The sequence below is a fragment of the Podarcis muralis genome, chromosome 8 (assembly GCF_964188315.1).
Source record: "Podarcis muralis chromosome 8, rPodMur119.hap1.1, whole genome shotgun sequence".
NCBI lineage: Eukaryota > Metazoa > Chordata > Lepidosauria > Squamata > Lacertidae > Podarcis > Podarcis muralis.
In genome coordinates this window covers 68,359,133-68,379,506 of record NC_135662.1, presented here as the reverse complement: position 1 = coordinate 68,379,506, position 20,374 = coordinate 68,359,133, and the positions used below count along the sequence as shown (strand labels likewise).

The 20,374-nt window shown below is 43.6% G+C and overlaps 1 protein-coding gene across 1 annotated transcript in view; it reads left to right on the top strand.

The window, feature by feature from the left end:
• Window positions 1-1,863: 1,863 nt before the first annotated feature.
• The window catches only part of LOC114600089 (glutamate decarboxylase 1-like), a 37,518-nt gene continuing 19,007 nt past the window's right edge, over window positions 1,864-20,374 (top strand). Inside the window, exons 1-8 of the mRNA XM_077933339.1 lie at window positions 1,864-2,115; window positions 7,406-7,540; window positions 8,354-8,596; window positions 9,645-9,735; window positions 14,099-14,211; window positions 15,773-15,888; window positions 16,886-16,965; window positions 18,341-18,395. Coding sequence (XP_077789465.1) covers window positions 2,061-2,115; window positions 7,406-7,540; window positions 8,354-8,596; window positions 9,645-9,735; window positions 14,099-14,211; window positions 15,773-15,888; window positions 16,886-16,965; window positions 18,341-18,395 — 888 coding nt within the window. The 5' untranslated portion in view covers window positions 1,864-2,060. The remainder of the gene's footprint in view (window positions 2,116-7,405; window positions 7,541-8,353; window positions 8,597-9,644; window positions 9,736-14,098; window positions 14,212-15,772; window positions 15,889-16,885; window positions 16,966-18,340; window positions 18,396-20,374) is intronic.

Genomic DNA, 20,374 nt, shown 5'->3' with positions numbered 1-20,374 from the left:
AGGAATGGGGGACTCATGGCTCTCCAGATGTTGTGACCAGATGCTGTGGGGTGTATGGGGGGTTAGGGGAGGGGCAATAACTCTAGGGAACATGTTATGCTCCTTCTTGGGGCAATTTGTCCATCTTTAGTCCCCACCATGCATCAGCTGTCATCGGTGGCTCCTAGAAGCTGACATTATGTGACAGTATCCACACTCCAGGAAATGGCTTCAAATGGCTGGCTAAACCAGGTGAGGGTAATAATAATAAATTTTATTTATACCCTGCCCTCCCCAGCCAAGACCGGGCTCAGGGCGGCTAACACCAGATATAAAACAATTGATTAAGATACAACTCGAAAACAAGATTAAAACACAACATTAAAATGCAGCCTCATTTCAAGAGAAACTCAAATCAGAAACTTTTGGGGGATGAAAACATCAAATCTTCACCAAGGCCAACTTTTCAGAGTGGTCCTAACGTGGGCCAGAAAAAAGCCAGGGAAGTCCCCAAATAGGAGTTCCATCACAGAAGGAGAGAGGAAAAGGAAAGAGGGGGAGGGGGATCAAGTTGCTTCCAAGTCAAAGGCCAGGCGGAAGAACTCTGTTTTACAGGCGGAAAGAAATCAGATCCTGCAGGGCCCTGGTCTCATGAGACAGAGCATTCCACCAGGCTGGAGCCAGTGTTGAAAAGGCCCCGGCTCTGGTTGAGGCTAATCTAACCTGCCAATGCAGGAAAATTCCTTTCCGGCCCTTCAACAGAGACCATGACGTAGCAGTGCCCGCGTACCTGTGGAGAATAATAAATAAATAAATAATTTTTTATTTATACCCTTTATTTATGCCCTTCCCGGTTCAAAAAAAACGGGCTTAGGGTGACTAACAACATATTTAAAACAGCATAAAATACAGTATAAAACATGAATAACAATAAATTCAGAATTCAAAAATCAATTCAGGGGGGAAATCCATCCAATAAACATTAGATGATCACCAGGGCTAGCTGGCTAAATTAGTCCTATTTGGGCCAGTGAGGAAACCAGGGGAGAATTAGCTGTGGGATCCCAGAGCGGGTAATCTTCATAAAAAGGGGAGGGGGAAGGAAGGAAGAGGAATAAAAGATCAGGGTAAGTTCAAATTGAAAGCCAGGTGGAATAGCTCTGTCTTACAGGCCCTGTAGAAGGAAATTAAATCCTGCAGGGCTCTGGTCTCATGGGACAGAGCATTCCACCTGGTCGGAGCCATCACTGAGAAGGCCCTGGCCCTGGTGGAGGATAATCTGACTTCCTTAGGGCCCGGGACATCTAAACTATGATTATTCATGGACCTTAAGGTCCTCTGCAGGGCATACCAGGAGAGGCGGTCCCATAAATACGAGGGCCCTAAGCCACAAAGAGAAGAGGTTAACCTGCAAAAGAAGGTTTAACTGAGGGAGGGCAGGGTGGGAAAAGCTCTGGAGCCAACTGACGCTTCACAGGTAAGATTCTCCCTCTGTTGTGTGGGCAGGGCGGTCCTTCTCCTTACCTGGCCAATTCCCTGGCAACTCCTCCCCAGGCGGGATTGGGCGATTGGCTGAGGTAGGCGGAGACCTCCAGGTATCCAGCCTGGGGAGGGCGAAGCCAGCCTCTACTACCAGGAGCCACACTGGGATCCGGGGGTCTGCGTGTGACCACACAAAGGGTGCCCCCCATTTAATGTGGGGAGCGGTCGTTGCAAAGAATGTATAGGGATGTCTGTGTGTTTGGCAGGGAAAGAAGGAGCACAGCAGAAAGGGAAAGTATTCCTTGCATTTGACCTAACAAGTAATTAAAGAATCCTAAGAGCCTTAAGCCAGCAATGCAAAAAAAAAAAAAAAAAAAAAAAAAAAGCCCTACACAAAGGAAATCAGAATTCTTTGTCTCCACCCTTTTTCGCTTTAACAAGTAACTGGAACGCCCAGAGGCACTATCTATTCAACAAATACAAAACTATGTAAAACAAATTAGTTCAGCAGCAGATACATTTGAGAATTGTGTGTTTGTCCATATTCGGGCTGCTGAGAAATTGCACTTTTTACTACTCTGGATATTTTTCTGCCGTGCATGGTTATTCGGAGCGGCAAAGAAATGGATTTCCAGATGGTGAACAACAGAACAAGTAAGTGTCCAGATATCATTAGCAGATTATTATTTTTTTTAAAAAAAATCTAGCTGTTCAAGATGTCTAAAAATAGTAATCTGTTTTGAGGATGACTTTGTCAGGGCGAGACAGTCTGGGACACGGTTTCCGTTTTATACTGGTACATTTTAAAAAGCGAAAGAGAAGTCATTCAAAGTGTTTGGGTGGCGGTTGTGAGGTTCAGAACATTTGGGGTTAGAATCCTCAATGGAAGACAAGAGTAACAAGCACAGATTGGTCTCTTGTCTACTGTTTCCTCATCCCTGATTTTTGTTTTCCTCAAAAGCCACCTGCTGCTTTATATATGATGAGAAACTATGGTGTTGTTGTTTTTAAACTGTCAGAAAAGAAATTAAATCTTAAAAGCTTCCTTCTTTCTTTCCTGCTAACAAGGGGTGGTGAGGTGTTTTTTTTTAAAAAAAACCACACAAAACAAACCCCAAAAGGAACAATTATAAGGTGTGTTGTTTTTTTTACTAATTTTTACTAATTTATTAGGTAACTAATTTTTATCAGGCATATAGGAGCTCAGTCTTTTATCTGAAATGTTTCATGTGCACTTTCTTGAAATAAATTTTTCTGCTGTTAATTTTCAACAGTTAAATGGAAGCTTTTCTAAGAAATCTTTGGTGGCTTCTCATTGCTTCTTCTTCAGTTGCTGTACAGATGTAAAGACAGACTTCATAGAACTGATTCAGATTTCACATTTCTTTTCATTGTATTCAGATGCAGACACAAATCTAAAAATGCAACATGAGAATGGGTCCCGTGATGTTCTTCCAGGTCTGTAGAGTCTTAATACTTTTGGTCTATCCCACAGTGTTTCTCAAACTTGGGTCCCCAGATGTTGTTGGACTACAACTCCCAACATCCCTAGCTAGCAGGACCAGTGGTCAGGGATGATGGGAGTTGTGGTCCAACAACAGCTTGGGGACTCAAATTTGAGAAACACTGGACGTTTGTCCAGAAAATCTCTATGACATGGGTTGCTAATGGGGCAACTTCCAGATGTGGTTGGATCGTGACTACCACCTTCCCTGACCATTGACTGGGCTTGGTGGGGCTGATGGGAGTTGCAGCTTAACAACTTTTGGAGGGTACTGTATTGGTTATCTGGGCTGTGGATGATCTGCTGCGGATTCTCTGCTATGGAATTCCATCCAGCAAACACTTATTTGAACCCAAATTCTCCTCATCCTCCTTCTCAGGGATAAACATATACAGTATTGTCTTTCTGTACTTTCTTTAGTAGCAGATGCTTAGTTCAATCAATCAATCAATCAATCAATCAATCAATCAATCATTATGCAATCCAAGGCCTTTGGCTAATGGCAGTTATTTCAATGGCTTTCTTTCTTTCTTTCTTTCTTTCTTTCTTTCTTTCTTTCTTTCTTTCTTTCTTTCTTTCTTTCTAAAGATTTTCTTGTGTTACAAACCAGAGAGACTTCCAGCTGATGGGAGTCTCTCTAAATGGAGATCTGTTTGAGTGATGCTTCACCCAGCAGAATGGGGCAGGGGAGATGACATTCATTGATCCCTTCTCCCCCCCTCCAGGGGCCCCCAACTTGAATAAAATATTGGGGGGGGGGGCAGGTAAGCCCTGCCCTGCACAATTGATCACATGACACATTGCACCACACCATTTGAATGGCAAAGTCTATCAGTTTGGGCGGGCCATCCCCCTTCAGATATTTTTTGGGGGAGCCAATGGGACCTCAACCCCTAGGAGTTGGCTCCTATGCTCCCCCCTATAGCCTCTTGTGCCCTCCCACATTCTCCAGAGTGCAGGTAGATTTAGGGGACCCTCTGGGGCAGTATGAGACATGGTTTGGGGGAAGGGGGTATCTGTGAAAATTGCCCCCCTCACTTAAGCAGGCAAGATCCTCAGTCAGAGCTCTGAAGGGAAGGAGCCCTTTCATTCATAGTTGCCTCATTAGGATCCAAGCCATAACTTCCCAATTTCAGGACTCTGGCTACCACCTCCTCTTTCTTATTAGGGTGCTCCCCAGTATGGTGTAGTGGTTAAGAGCGGTGGTCTTGTAATCTGGTGAACTGTGTTCGATTCCCTGCTCCTCCACATGCAGCTGCTGGGTGACCTTGGGCTAGTCACACTTCTTTGAAGTCTCTCAGCCCCACTCACCTCACAGAGTGTTTGTTGTGGGGGAGGAAGGGAAAGGAGAATGTTAGCCGCTTTGAGACTCCTTCGGGTAGTGATAAAGCGGGATATCAAATCCAAACGCCGCCGCTGCTGCTGCTGCTTCTTCTTCTTCTTCTTCTTCTTCTTCTTCTTCTTCTTCTTCTTCTTCTTCTTCTTCTTCTTCTTCTTCTTGTCTCCTACTGAGCTCCCAGGCCAGTAACCCAATCTCTTCAGCTATGGCTGTTGAGGATCTGCACACAGAGACAATTCTTCACTGCCAACAAAGGGACACCCACTGCCTCACCATTTCCCCGTTTAAGATTTTCCCAGTGAAAATATGTAACTTTCCAAAAGCACCAGCAGAACATTCAAAGATGCTATAAATATGAAAAGGAAGAATGACATGGGAATATGAAGCACTGCGGAAGGCATGCAACTGCAAATAGCTAATTGTCCAGGGATATAATTTGACACTTTTCTTCTCTCTTTCTCTCTCTCTTTCCACTCCCACTCCCCTCGCCCTTATCAAATTTTTGCAAGTGGTTAGAAGGAAAAGATTATATCTCTGAAATTACTTCACAGTCATTTTGCATGAGTGAGGGGAGGGGGAGTCGCTTTACAACTCATGCTTTCATTTGAGGTATTAAATGTACCAAAATGGATTCTGGGCAAAACGAGAACAGATTTACATTTTCAGCACAGTATATTTTAATGACAAAGCCACATTGTAGAATGTGCCATAAAACACATTAGGAGAAAAACGGGGGATTAACATGTAGAATGTAGATTTCTATTTGTAGCAGGTGCAATTTCGCCCCTTCAGATGATTGTATGCAAATATCTTTGTAGGCACCTGTGCTTTGCAGGTAAAACTGAGTCATTAACTGTGTAAATGATCTATTTTTCCCCCCATGCAGAAAATTTCAGCAAAAATTAAATGCAATAAAACAAATATCAGATGTTTCACGTTTTGTTTTGTTTTCTCTCCGGAGTCGAGTTCTGCTAAATAAATTTTAAATAGCATCAGAGAAATGTTGGAAGGTATGAGGTTATACCTATATAACCAGCCAATGCAGTATACACACACCTTGGGTAAAAATATCCCCCAAGGCTGAAGAGTGAGTGTGGCAATGTGCCACAGACCCACACTAAAAAAGAGAATAAGGGAAGGAGAGGCTGTACCTGACCTGGTGAAGCACTAAGTGCAGCACAAAGTTAGGCCATGGAAATACAGTCTCTCACAGGACTGTGAGAGGCAAAGTGAGGCAATTGCATCAGGCGGCAAGCTCTGATAGAGATCTTCCCTCACCCCTTCTTCTCTAGCGTGGAAGATTGTGTACAGTATAGCAAGGGAGGGCTGTATTTTGCTATTGAGCAGAACAGTGCCATAGAATTTGTGAAACAAAAGCTGGCTGCTTGGATTCATCCTGGTGTTCTCTAAGCCCACAAAGAGCAAAAGAATAGGTGAGACCACAGAACAGGTGGAAAGGATGATTTCATCCTATGTACCCTCCTGGAGAGAGGAACACGGGTGGCGCTGTGGTCTAAACGACTGAGCCTAGGGCTTGCCGATCGGAAGGTTGGTGGTTCAAATCCCCACGACGGGGTGAGCTCCCGTTGCTCGGTCCCAGCTCCTGCCAACCTAGCAGTTCAAAAGCATGCCAGTGCAAGTAGATAAATAGGTACTGCTCCGGCGGGAAGGTAAACAGCGCTTCCGTGCGCTGCTCTGGTTCGCTAGAAACGGCTTAGTCATGCTGGCTACATGACCTAGAAAAACTGTCTGCAGACTAACGTCAGCTCCCTTGGCCTATAGAGCGAGATGAGCGTCGCAACCCCCGAGTCATCCACGACTGGACCTAACGATCAGGGATACCTTTACCTTTAGTCTCCTGGAGTCACTAACTCTTTGCTCCCCATAGTACTCTTGTGTGCATTTTTTCTATGCATCACCTTCCAGGGTTCCAAATTGAGCAACAGGTGGGACAAGTTTAGTGCACTGGTTCCTGCTCTCCCTTCACTCTGATCTCATCACATGGAGGCATTTGTTGCTGTTTAGTCGTTTAGTTGTGTCCGACTCTTCGTGACCCCATGGACCAGAGCACGCCAGGCACTCCTGTCTTCCACTGCCTCCCGCAGTTTGGTCAAACTCATGCTGGTAGCTTCGAGAACACTGTCCAACCATCTCGTCCTCTGTCATGCCCTTCTCCTTGTGCCCTCCATCTTTCCCAACATCAGGGTCTTTTCCAGTGAGTCTTCTCTTCTCATGAGGTGGCCAAAGTATTAGAGCCTCAGCTTCACAATCTGTCCTTCCAGTGAGCAATCAGGGCTAATTTCCTTTAGAATGGATAGATTTGATCTTCTTGCAGTCCATGGGACTCTCAAGAGTCTCCTCCAGCACCATAATTCTAAAGCGTCAATTCTTCGGTGATCAGCCTTCTTCCATACATCTCACTTCCATACATCACTACTGGGAAAACCATAGCTTTAACTATACGGACCTTTGTTGGCAAGGTGATGTCTCTCCTTTTTAAGATGCTATGGAGGCATTAGGATGTCTGAAAAGGGCTTGCGTGAGTCTGCCAATCAAGCATAGAGCAGAACATTGGCACCAACTCCAGGGGGCCCTGAGGAGCTGGTCACCCACAATTTTGTTGTTGTGTGTGCCCAACCTCTGTACCCCACCACCACCACTGCTCGGCCTTCACCCCCAGGCTGCTGCCACTGCCTTACCTGTGGTGCTTAGGCAGCGGCTGGGCTGGGACATGTGCCTCTGATGCGGGGTCTATATGGGGCCCACTGCAGCCATGGACAGAGGCCCCAGGCACCACTGTCAGAGCACACATGCCCCGCCGTGGCGCACACCCTGAGAGCCCACAGTGTGGTGCCCAAGTTGGCACAGCTGTGGCAGAGAGACAGGGGCCGTTTGTGTGTCAAAAGAAGGGAAATGAAGGGCAGTTTACACAAGGAGGTTTACAAGCTGAAGATACTACAAAACAGGCAGCAAAGATCACACACATAATAACAATCCGATCCAATGCAGCGAATGGGGCATTGCAGTTTTGAATTGGCTATGGCTATTTCAGGAAGCTTACTTATCCTTTGTATATTGACCACTTTATTCCTTATTTCCAGACAAACAGATCAGTACTGGACCTGACCCACTGAGACAAAAGCGTCTTTCTAGCTTCCAAGGAGAAAGTGATGAGAGAGGAAAAGATTCTACCATTGAGAGCTTTGTGACCAATTTTTCAAACATCTTTGAGTCAGGTAGGATTAATATATTCATTTTTATGTGTGTGTGTATGTGTGTAGGGGAGAGAGGTGGAAATTTAAGATCTACATGTACAGTTTCTGAATCACCCCATTGTGAATCCTTCAAGACCTGCTTCTCAGGATGTCTGCAGAATCTTGAAGCGGGGTATTGTTTAAGGGTCATTGTTGCGGTCCATATTTAATTTTGGAGATGCTAGTTTTGCCGTTACTTGTGCTATTTTGGTATATCAATTTTAAAATCTTATTACGGCATGTGGGGATTGTTTAATTTTGTTGTGTATGTTTCAATAAGTTTTTATTTATCACTTGTGACCACTGTTCTCATATTTTTGAAATTATCTACATCTTTGCATATTGTAAGCCACCTGGAGCATGGTTGGAACTATGGAAAGGTGGCATGCAAAGAAGCAATGCTGATGCTGAAGCTGGAGACTCTCCCCCTGTACTATTTACAGCGGGGTAAGGAACCTGTGGTCCTCTGGAAGTTGAGGCTGGTGGCCAATAGCTGGAGATAAAGCCCAGATGTCCAACAACATCTGGAGAGTCACAGTCTCCCCATCACTGTTTAACAGTCATTATGTGTTCCTTCCATTCATCTCAAGGTCCTGTTGTGTGGCGCACCTGGAGTCCTTCTTGCTGGGACTGGATGAAAGGACCATGGGTTAAAATGGCTGGGAGAAGCTTGACCCCATTTTTCTATCCAGTTGCAAATTTAAATGTGCAACCTCGTGCAAATCAGCCTTTGCCCCAAGTCTCCTTCTGAATCCTACACATCATTAAACAGAATTTCTCTCCTCCAACTCCCAGATCTCTTGCCTACTCAGAATGGTGAGGAACTGACAGAACGTTTCCTCCATGAAGTTGTGAGTATTCTCTTGAGTTACATCAAAAAGACCTACGATGGAAAGACGAAAGTGCTGGATTTCCACCACCCTCACCAGCTTCTGGAAGGGTTGGAAGGCTTCAGCGTGGAACTTTCGGATCAGCCAGAACCTCTGGAACAAATACTTGTTGACTGTAGGGATACCTTGAAATATGGAGTCAAAACAGGTAACTGCTCGTTGTGTTTATACAGCATTGTTTCAGTGGCTAGCTGCCATGTGGACTTTGGGTTCACAGAGAGCATGTGTCTGAATGGCAGTAGCTGGGAGTCAACCACAGGGAAGGGATATTGCCTCCTTGCCCAACTTGTGGGCTTCCCAGAGACATGTGGCCAACCAACATGGGAAGCAGGATGGTGGACCACCTCAATCTGTTCATGCTGCTCTAGCATGCGTCTTCCTATTGCAGTCTGGTGGCTTACAAACTTTCTGTCTTCAGGGTAGACATAGGGCCAGATCATACATACATTCATCTGGCCATTGGTCTTGTTTATGTGCTGCCGGAATGACTGCATTCAGCACCATCCTACCTGCACATAGTATAATAAGTGACCCAAGAGCTTTAGACATATGCCGAATTCTTGTGTTCTTCTTTCTCCCTCCTCACTTTTATGGAAGAGCCATATGGTTGCACACGTCACAATCTCCAAGTGGTGAGACTTCAGGGGGTTCCAACACTTACTCAGAGTTTGGTTTTCTTGGAGTGAACGTCATTGAGGACTATGGTGTCTTGAGGAAACTAAGTAGATGTTCATTTCTGTTTGTGTGTGTGTTTAATGAATTATCCACATAAGCCAAGAGCTTTCTTCTATCACAGTTGCTACTGTACCTCCCTGTACAAACACTCCCCCTTGGCTCTACCTAACTATGTAGAAACCCCTCAAGGCTGGTATCTAGGGATTTCTTCCTTCTTCACAATATATTTTAACTGCCACTAATTTGTACCACTAATTTAGGGTTGCCATATGTCTGGGATTTCCTGCACATAGCCAGAATACGGCAGTCGGAAATCACTGAAATGTCTGGGAAAATCCATGTCAGAAGTCTAGATTTTGGCGAATTTCCTTAAAAATAGCTCAAACCCCCCATTTTCTCTCTCTCACTTTTTGAAATATGGCAACCCTAACAAATTGGAAACTTTGCTGATGAAGTGATGCGCCCCTAACATTTCTTCAAAAAGCATGACCTGTTTTATCTTCAATTTATCCACATTTCAGGGCATCCTCGTTACTTCAACCAACTTTCCAGTGGCCTTGACATTGTAGGACTTGCTGGGGAATGGCTGACGGCTACAGCAAATACAAACATGTATGTACTGTAGATTGTCATTTTTATACAAGATTAATCTGAACTAAGAAACAACAGCGAAACAAAACTCCTTTTTTTATTATTGCTCTTTAAGAATGCGAAGGATGTATGAGATCCAGCATACAGAGACTAAATACATTTATGAAATGCATTGGGAAGACTGGCTTATTGGACTCAGAGGGATAGAAAACTAGAAAGAAAAAAGGAGTTAAGGAGCCCAGTTTCTACTGAAATAACAAAAGCTTCAGTTTAGGGCCAAATGATATGATTATAAAGAAACATGCTTAGCACCTGTCACACCTCCTTCTTAACATGCATCTCTCTGTGTGGGGATCCTGATCTGGACTGGGACTGCAGCATGAGAGGAGAGTGAGCGAACTCTTCACCCCATATCCTCTTTTAAAAACAAAAAATGCTACTCCTTCAGCTATTGCTTTGAAAACACTATTTGCAGCAAGTGGTATCTTCCAGGACAAATAGCAGATTGCCATGAGGACAATAGCAATGGTAATCTGAGCCTATTATTGTAGGCACAATTCAGACAAAGTTAAGCATGTTTAAGTCTCACTTGAAGAACTCTTTGAATCAAAAGTGGGGAGCCTGTGGCCTGCAAGGTGTACACAGACTCATCTCAGTGGTCCCAGGCAGAAGGTCTTGGGTTCAATCCCTACCATCTCCTGGTATGGCTGGGAGAGACTCTTGTCTGAAATCCTGAAGAGCCACAGCCAGCCAGCAAGAGAAAATACTGAGCTAGATAGAGGTAAAAGGTAAAGGTAAAGGACCCCTGGATGGTTAAGTCCAGTCAAAGGCGACTATAGGGTTATGGCGCTCATCTCACTTTCAGGCCGAGGGATTGTCCACAGACAGCTTTCCAGATCATGTGGCCAGCATGACTAAACTGCTTCTGGCACAACAGGACACTGTGACGAGGGCCAGAGCGCATAGAAACACCATTTACCTTTCCGCCCCAGCGGTACCTATTTATCTACTTGCACTAGTGTGCTTTCGAACTGCTAGGTTGGCAGGAGCTGGGACAGAGCAACGGGAGCTGACTGGTCTAAACCACTGAGCCTCTTGGGCTTGCTGACTGGAAGCTAAATAGACCAATGGTCTGATCTGAGTCAGTATGAGGCAGCTTCCATGACTCCAACTTCCATCAGTCCCAGCCAGAATGGCCAATTGTCAGAGACGATGGCAGTTGTAGACCAGCTGCATCTTGGAGGACCACATGTTCCTGCTATAAATTTACAAAGTTTGTCCAACTGCCTTAATGAAAGTCCACTGAGAATTAAAAATAATGATCGTTAGTTTTAGCTGGATCATGCCTAATTATAAATAGCAACTATTTACAGAAGACATATGCAAACTTGTCCTAATTCTTTGTAGAGGGCCTTTCCCCCACTTGCCTGCAAGAATAACACAATGAATTCTGATGTGCACTGCACTTTTACAAGATTTTTTAAATAACAACTATCCCATCAATTTCCCTGCATTGCAGGTGAAATATATAAATTTTCAGAGTTTGGTGGGTTTTGCTGTAAGCAAATTTGAGTGCTTAAATGACACATCTAGAGAGGTCAACAGTGCTGAATCTTTACCCTCCATACTTTAATTACATCTGTGATACTATGAACAGCAGAATTAGTCTCCATAGTGACATTTTAACAAAGTGGGCATTGTGTAACAACTCTTCAAAAGATGAAGTTGGAAGGAGTCTGAGAAATGTCAATGAAAATACTGTTGATAACTTCAGATATAAACAGAACAATGTCCATGCCAAGTTCTTATGGAAAACTTTAACAAATTTAATCGTTTTCCTCTGCTGTCTTAAATATTATGTAATGAGCTTGGAACAAAGATAGCTTATTGACTAAATTTGGACTGCAAGACTGCATCAAAGGCTTCAAAAGCTTTCCAAAAAGCCTTTTTGTTGTTGTTCAGAATTGAAGACAGACTTTCACAATGGATTTTACTCTTGCACATCTTTGATTTTAAAGAGTGACATTTCAAAAATATTCTTAAAACCTCTATGTGGCATGGCATCTCAAAGACAATTGATTTCAACCCAATGAAATCAATTGGGCTAACTTAAATCCTGTCAATTTCAAGGGACACCTTCTAAGTGTAACTAAGCCTGGATCCAAACCAGTTTAATTCGATCACCAGAATGAGTCACTGAGAATTACACCATTTGAGTTTGATATTTTGGAATAAGTCTTGAGAGCTTTTGAGACAAAGGCAAAGATCCAAACAACTGTGCAATCCATTCTACATGCCCAGTGGACCTTTGAATTCATGTTCATTTCAACTGCTGCTTTGATGCATAGCTCTCTGCTTCTGAAGTTCAGGAGAGCTTCAAAGTCCAATCATGAAACAGACAGGGCTATATGGCAGCAGTTCGAGAAGAGCAGCAAAAATTGCCACTAGGATGGCCCTTTCCACATTTCCTGATTAGGCGCGGAGATCAGCCTGAATTCAGTGGAGCACCATGACATTTCCCTTTTCTATTAATGGAACGTTCTTGGTGGAGTTTATGTGCTCTCAACGAACCAAGCACTGGACATGTACTGTGTACTTCAATATTTCCCTGTACCTTTGTGGATTGAAATGTCCATTACGCCCACAGTTAGCTAATGTTGTTCTCTGAATTTGGCGTCAGCAGTGCAGGATGAGGATAAGGTCCTCTTATCCTCTAAGAGAAGATAAAAGGACCAAGGCATACAGACAAAGTGCAGTGTGATCAAAAGGGGATTTTGATCAAAGGGAACATGAAACTCAATGACATAGCTTCAGGGCTCGAAACCCATTATGCACTTACCTGTACTGTTCAGTAAGCTTTGTTTACCGGCTCGCTGGCAAACACACCTCTCTTTTTGGGAGCGTGGGGTGGGGCGGAGCAGAGTGGGCTGTGCCAAGCCGGGAAGTAATGCTTCAGTGTTAGATAGGGACTTTGTGTTCTTCCACCATGTGGACCACTCAGTATGGTTAGAAAACAAGCATTTGTCAGGAAAGTTGCTTGATGCTAATGATAACAGAACTACCACTTGGAGGCTTCCATTCTCAGTAATAATGTTTTATTATTATGTATAACATTTCTGTACTGCTGTCCACTAACAACAAGTTACCTGGGAAAGTTCAAAAATATCATTATTGTCATTACTGTTGTCGCCATCATTATCAGTGGTGTGCGGTCAATGGACTACAGGGACTAGGCTAACCCCCTAAAGCAGTGGTTCTCAACCTGTGGGTCCCCAGATGTTGTTGGACTACAACTCCCATCATCCCTGAGCTCTGGCCTTGCTAGCTAGGGGTGATGGGAGTTGTAGTCCAACAACATCTGGGGACCCACAGGTTGAGAAAGGCTGCCCTAAAGAGTCCACTAACCCTTCCCCCAAAGCTCAACTGGCTTTGGGAAGGAGGTGGCAGGGCTTTGGCATCCTTGAAGCCTGGTGCCTCTGTCCCAAAGCCCGGGGAGCTTCTTCCCAGCTTAGGGAGGGAGGTGCGATGCTCAGACCCCCGACTCAATCGTCCTTGCAAGCTGGCACCTCTGGTCCTAACTATCCCCCTACCAAAAATTTCACTGCATGCCATGGAATCAGTCATCAGCATAGAAGTTAAAACTGAAGTGTAACAACTAAACTCAGAGGTAACAGCTTAAACAAGCAGTAGGGAACCTCAGGACAGGGATGGACTGCCTAGTCCTCAGGAATTTCCCACAGGCCACACCCCCTTGCTAGTCCTACTCAGTGCCCTCCTTTGGTGCCTTAACCAGCTGGTCTGTGATAATGCCCCTTGCTCAGCTGAATGGAGTGATGTGTATAGAGACTTTTTGTTGCTGAGATGTAGCCTGCAGTACAAAGACAAAAGTCCACTGACTTTTGCTCCTTGGCCCATCCACTTCTTGCTTTCTAACCATCCCTACCTTTGCCTCTGGCTCCACCTACCACTGGCATAGGTTTCTCCACCCTTGACAAAGAGATGGAAAAGAGGATGGTAAGAAAAGGTACTTGAGGAAAGAAGGGATGAAAAAAGAAATGTGAAGGCCCCAGATCAAACTCTATCTGTGCACAAGTAGCCCCAAGTAACAACCACATCCTCATAGATGGGAATGTTCATATATATATGCATCCAGCCAATTCCTTCAAAGCAGGTTGAACCTTGAGATACAGGTGCAAATGAGCAAATCCAGGTGTATTAATACATCCCTGTTCCCTTCCTGTGTGGAAGCCTGTTTCTGTGAGCAATTCTCTGTTGCTTGACCGAGGTGGAAATCTGTATTGATTTTTCTTTGTCTTTATCAATCTGTTCTGATGAGTTCATTTTGTATTTCTGACTACCATTTTTTTTTATTTTAAAAAAATAGGTTTACTTATGAAATAGCCCCAGTATTCATTGTAATGGAGGAGATTATACTTAGAAAAATGCAAGAAATTATTGGATGGGGGGAAAGTGAAGCAGATGGCATATTTTCTCCCGGTAAGTAGATAAGAAATTATTATTCATCCAATGAGTCTTATTCAAACCCTAGAACCGACATGGATCATTTGCTGACATTTTAAAATGTGAACATTAATTTGAAGATAGCCTGTGTAAAGATGAATAGATACTGGCTCAAAATCACTGTAAGAACATGTTTCTTAAGGGGAGGGCAGAGAACGCCGAGAAAGTGGTATGGCTAGATTATCAAATCAAAGCTTTAAAGAGAATGACTTTTTTCTTTTACTGTGATCAGGTATCGCACTAAACTATGGCTTAGCAAGAGATTAATGACCCCAGCTTCCTCCCAGCCTTGTTTGCTCTACTTTCCATGCCCAAGAGGAAGACATTGGATGGAAGTACCCATCCAAACATTTATGTATGCCACTACAGCGGCTCGGATCTTATTAGCCCCAAACTGGCAAGTGAGTGAGGTCCTTAAAAAGAAGGATTGGCAATTAAAAATAATAGGATAGGCAGAGCACTTCCTTCCCAATGAAGAGCTTTTAGGCTCACAAGACTAATAATAATAATAATAATAATAATAATAATAATAATAATAATTATTATTATTATTATTATTATTATTATTATTATTTATTTACACCCTGCCCATCTGGCTGGGTTTCCCTAGCCACTCTGGGTGGCTTCCAACAGAATATTAAACTACAGCAGTCTATTAAACATTAAAAGCATCCCTAAACAGGGCTGCCTTCAGATGTCTTCTGAAAGTCTGGTAGTTGTTTTTCTCTTTGACATCTGGTGGGAGGGCATTCCACAGGGCGGGCGCCACTACCGAGAAGGCCCTCTGCTTGGTTCCCTGTAACTTGGCTTCTTGCAGGGAGGGAACCGCCAGAAGGCCCTCGGCACTGGACCTCAGTATTGGGGCAGAACGATGGGGGTGGAGACACTCCTTCAGGTATACTGGGCTGAGGCCATTAGAAAGACTAAATGCTTTCCTCTCCACAGTGACCACAGGTAGGTACTCACAAATTCCTTATCAATCCTGCCTGTGTGCCTGCAATCGGGAAGTACCAGACTCACTGGACCATATTCTTTTGGACTGCCCTTTGCACAGCAGACTCCACAAACAGATGCTGAGCAAGATGTTGGACCTGGGACCCACAGCTCAGAGAAAAAGCCAAATGAGGTTCCTCTTAGCGGATAGGGACAAGAATGTTACTGCCTCAGTGGCTTCCTTTTTAATCTCCATTTTACCCGAAAGGGTTCTTAATGAATCATCCCTCTAGGGCAGGGGTCAGCAAACTTTTTCGGAAGGGGGCCAGTCCACCGTCCCTCAGACCTTGTGGGGGGCTGGACTATATTTTGAAGGGGGGGAAATGAATGAATTCCCAGCCCCACAAATAACCCAGAGATACATTTTAAATAAAAGGACACATTCTACTCATGTAAAAACACGCTGATTCCTGGACCGTCCATGGGTCGGATTTAGAAGGCGATTGGGCTGGATCCGGCTCCCGGGCCTTAGTTTGCCTACCCATGTGTTATGTTGTACTATTCATTCCCAAGCAGATGCTTAATTTCTTTCTTTGTCTTCCAGGGGGCAGCATATCAAACCTCTACAGTGTTCTAGTTGCCCGCTATAAACGTTATCCTGAGATTAAAACCAAAGGCATGGCAGCCATTCCTGACATCATACTCTTTGTTTCTGAACATGTGAGTATGCACTTGCAATAAAGTCGATGTGATGTTATTTGCCTGTGATATGATGCCTTTTAATGATAATCCTGTAGAGACTTGTTATATTTTAGTAAGTCTTTATATAAGACCAGTAATAAACTTTTGTAAGCTTCTTCTCTTTTCTTGTTGTTTAAGCTGTGTGTGTATTTGTGTGTGTGTAAAATCATGCGCTGCTGCTATGCTTCTCTTGCGAAAACTGCCACCCTAAGTCAAATCTAACCGAAATAAATCAGTTTGCAACAAACATTTTATGCGTGCATGCAAAATGGGTACTCCAGATTTGCCACCAATTCATGGTAAATTGGGGGGCCATTTCATTCCAGCCCTAGTTCAAACATCTCTATTCATTTCCATGGCTGAACTCTGGGGGGGGGGGGACAAACAACCTGATTCTGCAAGTTTCAAGAAAAGATTGCGTATACGCTGTAAAGATTTGCCTGGTTCCCACATCGTGACCAAAAGAGCTCAAATTTATGCCTTGTTTTACTTGCAAAACCAGGTGGAAAGTTTTCAAATATCAGATTTTATCTTCCATTGATTTCAATGGAGCTTAGTCATAGCTCATTGCTGGCCTTAACTGGGCTGTGACCATTGTCAATTTCATAAAATAATGGTTGGTAACCAGAGAAATCTCAAGGATGCCTTATGAGCTGGTGACAATACCTCCCTCTGTGGATCAAAACAGTATTAGAGATGATATATGTTTTGGAATGGTAACTCTGAAACCAGCAAACACAGGAATGGGCAGTTTCACCGTGTATGATGTTCACTCTTCTCCTCAAAACAATGATTTAAGTAGTATTTTAGTTGAATTGTACTCCCCTAGATGTCAACAGACGACAAGGGCTTAAATCCCTGTCTTGTCTGTCTTTGTATTTCTTTAACATAGAAGCAATCGTAGAGCAATCTTTCAGCTCTAATGTATGTTGTGAGATCTTTCCTCTATTTAACCTTTTCAACCTTACTGTCTAAGAGCCATTATTCTGTAAAGAAAGCTGCAGCGGTTCTTGGGATCGGAATGGATAATGTTATTGTCGTCAAGTGTGATGAAAGGTAAGGCCTTCAGCTGCTTTTTGTGCATGATTTTTATATCCACTCAAGCAATTTACTTGCATTTGCAGAGATGTGTGAACCTTTTATTTCTTCATATTCTAGATTCACATATTAGGAACACTTCCCTCAAAAAACAAATGTGTTGCTTTCGCAATGCAGAACTGAATAATGTTTTCTGTATTTTAGGCATAATATCTGAAATAATATCTTAATTGCACATCATTCAGTGAACTGCCTGTTTAGTCGCCATATTTCAATAAGCAAAAACCAGGACACCCTGAAAGTTGCTGAGCTTTTTTTAGGAAACCACAAAAATTGTTGAGCTTCTTTATGACAAACCCCAAGGTTGTTGATTTTTCAATTGACTTGCCTAAAAAGTGCCGGCTTTTGAAATTACCCCTGGATGTCAATTGACTTTTGAAATCCTGGTCTCCCTAAGCAATTGGCTTCATTCCGCAATGGCTTGTGCATCCATCAGTCATGTTTTTCACAGGTCTGATAATAATTTCTCAGACGTCCTGTCTCTTTTAGGCTACTTGGTGAAAAACCATTTAAAGATGGGAAGCTTAACCTTCTGTTTGGCACCAGAACTCCATTTGGTGGCTGCCTCCCCCACTGGGCATTGCATCATTTCAAAGCATTCTGGGAAAATACAATGGTGACCACCTCAAAAAGTGGCAGACATCAGGCGATAGCTGTCCAAATCAGCTCTGTCGCTACAGCAAAAACAACAGTTAATGGTTTATGTAAGGAAAAAACAATGAAAACAAATGAACGGAAATGAACGAATTGTAGAAAAATTCCAAAATCCGTATCAGGAGAATACTTTTAGCAGGTTAATCAAAATGTCACAAAATAACATTGGGGCTTTTCAGTTCTCCAGAACAGAATGGACAAGACCAGGAAACACTGCTGGTAGTGAAGTCATGGCGTCTGCACCTGGGTCACAGCTCACGTCCACAGCAAACATTTCAAGCCATTTAAAGTTCATGGCTTCCGCACAGCTACAATTCCTAGCATTCTTTGGGGGAAGCTGTATGCTTTAATGTTTGGTGTGGGTGTGACCACAGTCTCCAGATGGAATGTGAGATAAAATAGCAGACACGAAAAGGAGGTTCTGTTAGGCACCATGCGGATTTCAGGTGCCAGCCCAAATTACAAAACTGGGGGTGGGGGGAGAAATATTGCATACTCCCAATGTAGAGCCAAATGTCCTGTTCCTCTCTGAAGTGGTGCATTGAGTCTTATGGGGGTTTCTTCACTATGCAAAACTTTAGCTTGCAGGGGGAAACGGACGGTGCCCTTAATTGTTATGCATTTGGAAGGATGCACAATGAGTAATATTTAGCAAGCACTGCTGATTTGTTCTTAACAGGGGGAAGATGATTCCATCTGAACTGGAGGAAAACATTATCCAAGTTAAAAAACAGGTTTGGCTTCCATCACCTTCATGTAACCTTTCTGGTCCTTGTTCTATAGCTACTCTGCTGGAATTTAATTGTATGTTTGTGATATCCCTATTGAGCTAAATTGGACTTTGGCAGGTTATTTGGAACTAGTCAGGGGTCTCTAGCTCCCTCCCCCCAGGCAAGTTAGCAGGTGGTTGAGGATGACTTGGTGGCTGCTCCTCATCTCCTCCTCCTCTTTGTCCTTTGCAAAGTGAAAGGGGCGATGGTAAAGGAGGAGGACAGGGCTAGGGAGCTTATGGTCCTCCAGATGTTACCAGAATCCAACTCCCATCAGCCCCAGCCTGTATAGCCAATGGTCCTTCCTCTTGGGAGTAGGAGTCACCACCTCTGGAGACCAATATCAAAACCTGTCATTGATACTGGTATCCTTTTTATGGTATTAAAAATATGCCATATGAAGCAGTCTCAAGCAACGACTAGAGCAGCCTTTCTCAACCTGTGGGGCCCCAGATGTTGTTGGACTACAACTCCCATTGCCCCTAGCTAGCAAGGCCAGAGCTCAGGGATGATGGGAATTGTAGTTCAACAACATCTGGGGACCCACAGGTTGAGAACCACTGGACTAGAGAGTCTCGCTAGTGGAAGCCTGCACACAAACTTCCACCAGTGCAACGGGGTTTTCCCTGCTACTTTTGTCATAGTAGCAAGTTGAAATGCCTCTCAATTTTTAAAATATTTCAAGTGTTGAAGAATGTATGAGCTGGACAAAGAGAAAGGAAACCCAAGAGTTCTGATCTGTAGGCTGACAATCGATGATGATGATTGTGCACACGAGACAAAGAAGGAAAAAAGAATAGATTCTCCCACCTGTGATGCATCAATTCATTTTTCCAGAATATAGGCAAAATGCCTTTGCGATATATCGCATTGCCGCTATATCCTACAGTGATGCTTGTCAAGAAAAGGAATGAATCTTACCATGCACTGCAGCAAATGGTTATGATGTTTCACAAAAGTTGTTGAGCTTTCTTTGGGCAGAGTTGCTGAACTTTTTAAGTTTTGACCTCCTGGCTAGTTGCCCAGGAAGGTATAAAGACAAGGGAATGTCTCTTACCAACCTTTTTTATTCAATAATTACACAGAGAGGCTATAGAACCCAGCCTCTTGGATCATGGCATTGTCCTGAGGGAAGCTCCACCCCCTTCTCTCCCATTTCCTCATTCGTCATCATCATCACCTCCTCTACGGGTGCTGCTAAGTGCCCTCTGTCTTTGAGCTCTTTGGCCTCCTACTTTTAAGGCTCGCTGGGTTCTGGGAGATGGAGGGTCTGGAATGTTTTCTAATAACAACGTGTCAGCCAGGTGTTGTTCTGACTCTCCCATAATTTCCCCCTCATCTGCCTCTGAGCTGCTACCTCCCTCAAACCCCTGTTGTAAATCTATATTGTTTTCCTCCTCCCTGGAAGGGTCAGGATGGGGAGGAGGTCTCCACCATTCCTCCTCTGCCCAGTCCCTGACAATTAGTTTTCTTTAACAGTGGAAGCAGCTTTTCAGATTATACAAAGCTCTTCTTCAGGCTTTGATTATGAGATAAAAAAATGAACATCCAATAGTCTAGATAGAAGCAACTGGGTAGTCAGGCTGATGGTTATTTGGTTGCAGAAGTTTACTGGCCACTGCTGTTGTCATGGAGATAGTCTAAGTTGAATGCAAACATGCCATTCTGATGTCATGTGTGATGTCACAAAGAGGATATGCTTTAAGTCAGACTGCATCTCAGCACTGTCAGGATGGATCTCCATAATAGGTAATGAATAATTTTATTTGGGGGATATATTAACTTTTACTATTGGGGAAAAGTATTAGATTGGTTTGCCAGTTTGTACCCCATCAAGTTGAGGCCAATAGATAGATATTCACAACCCTGTACCCATCAAATAATCAACTTTATGGGTGACTTTGGGGCTGATTCACAGAACCACATTTCCTTTCTCCACTCTA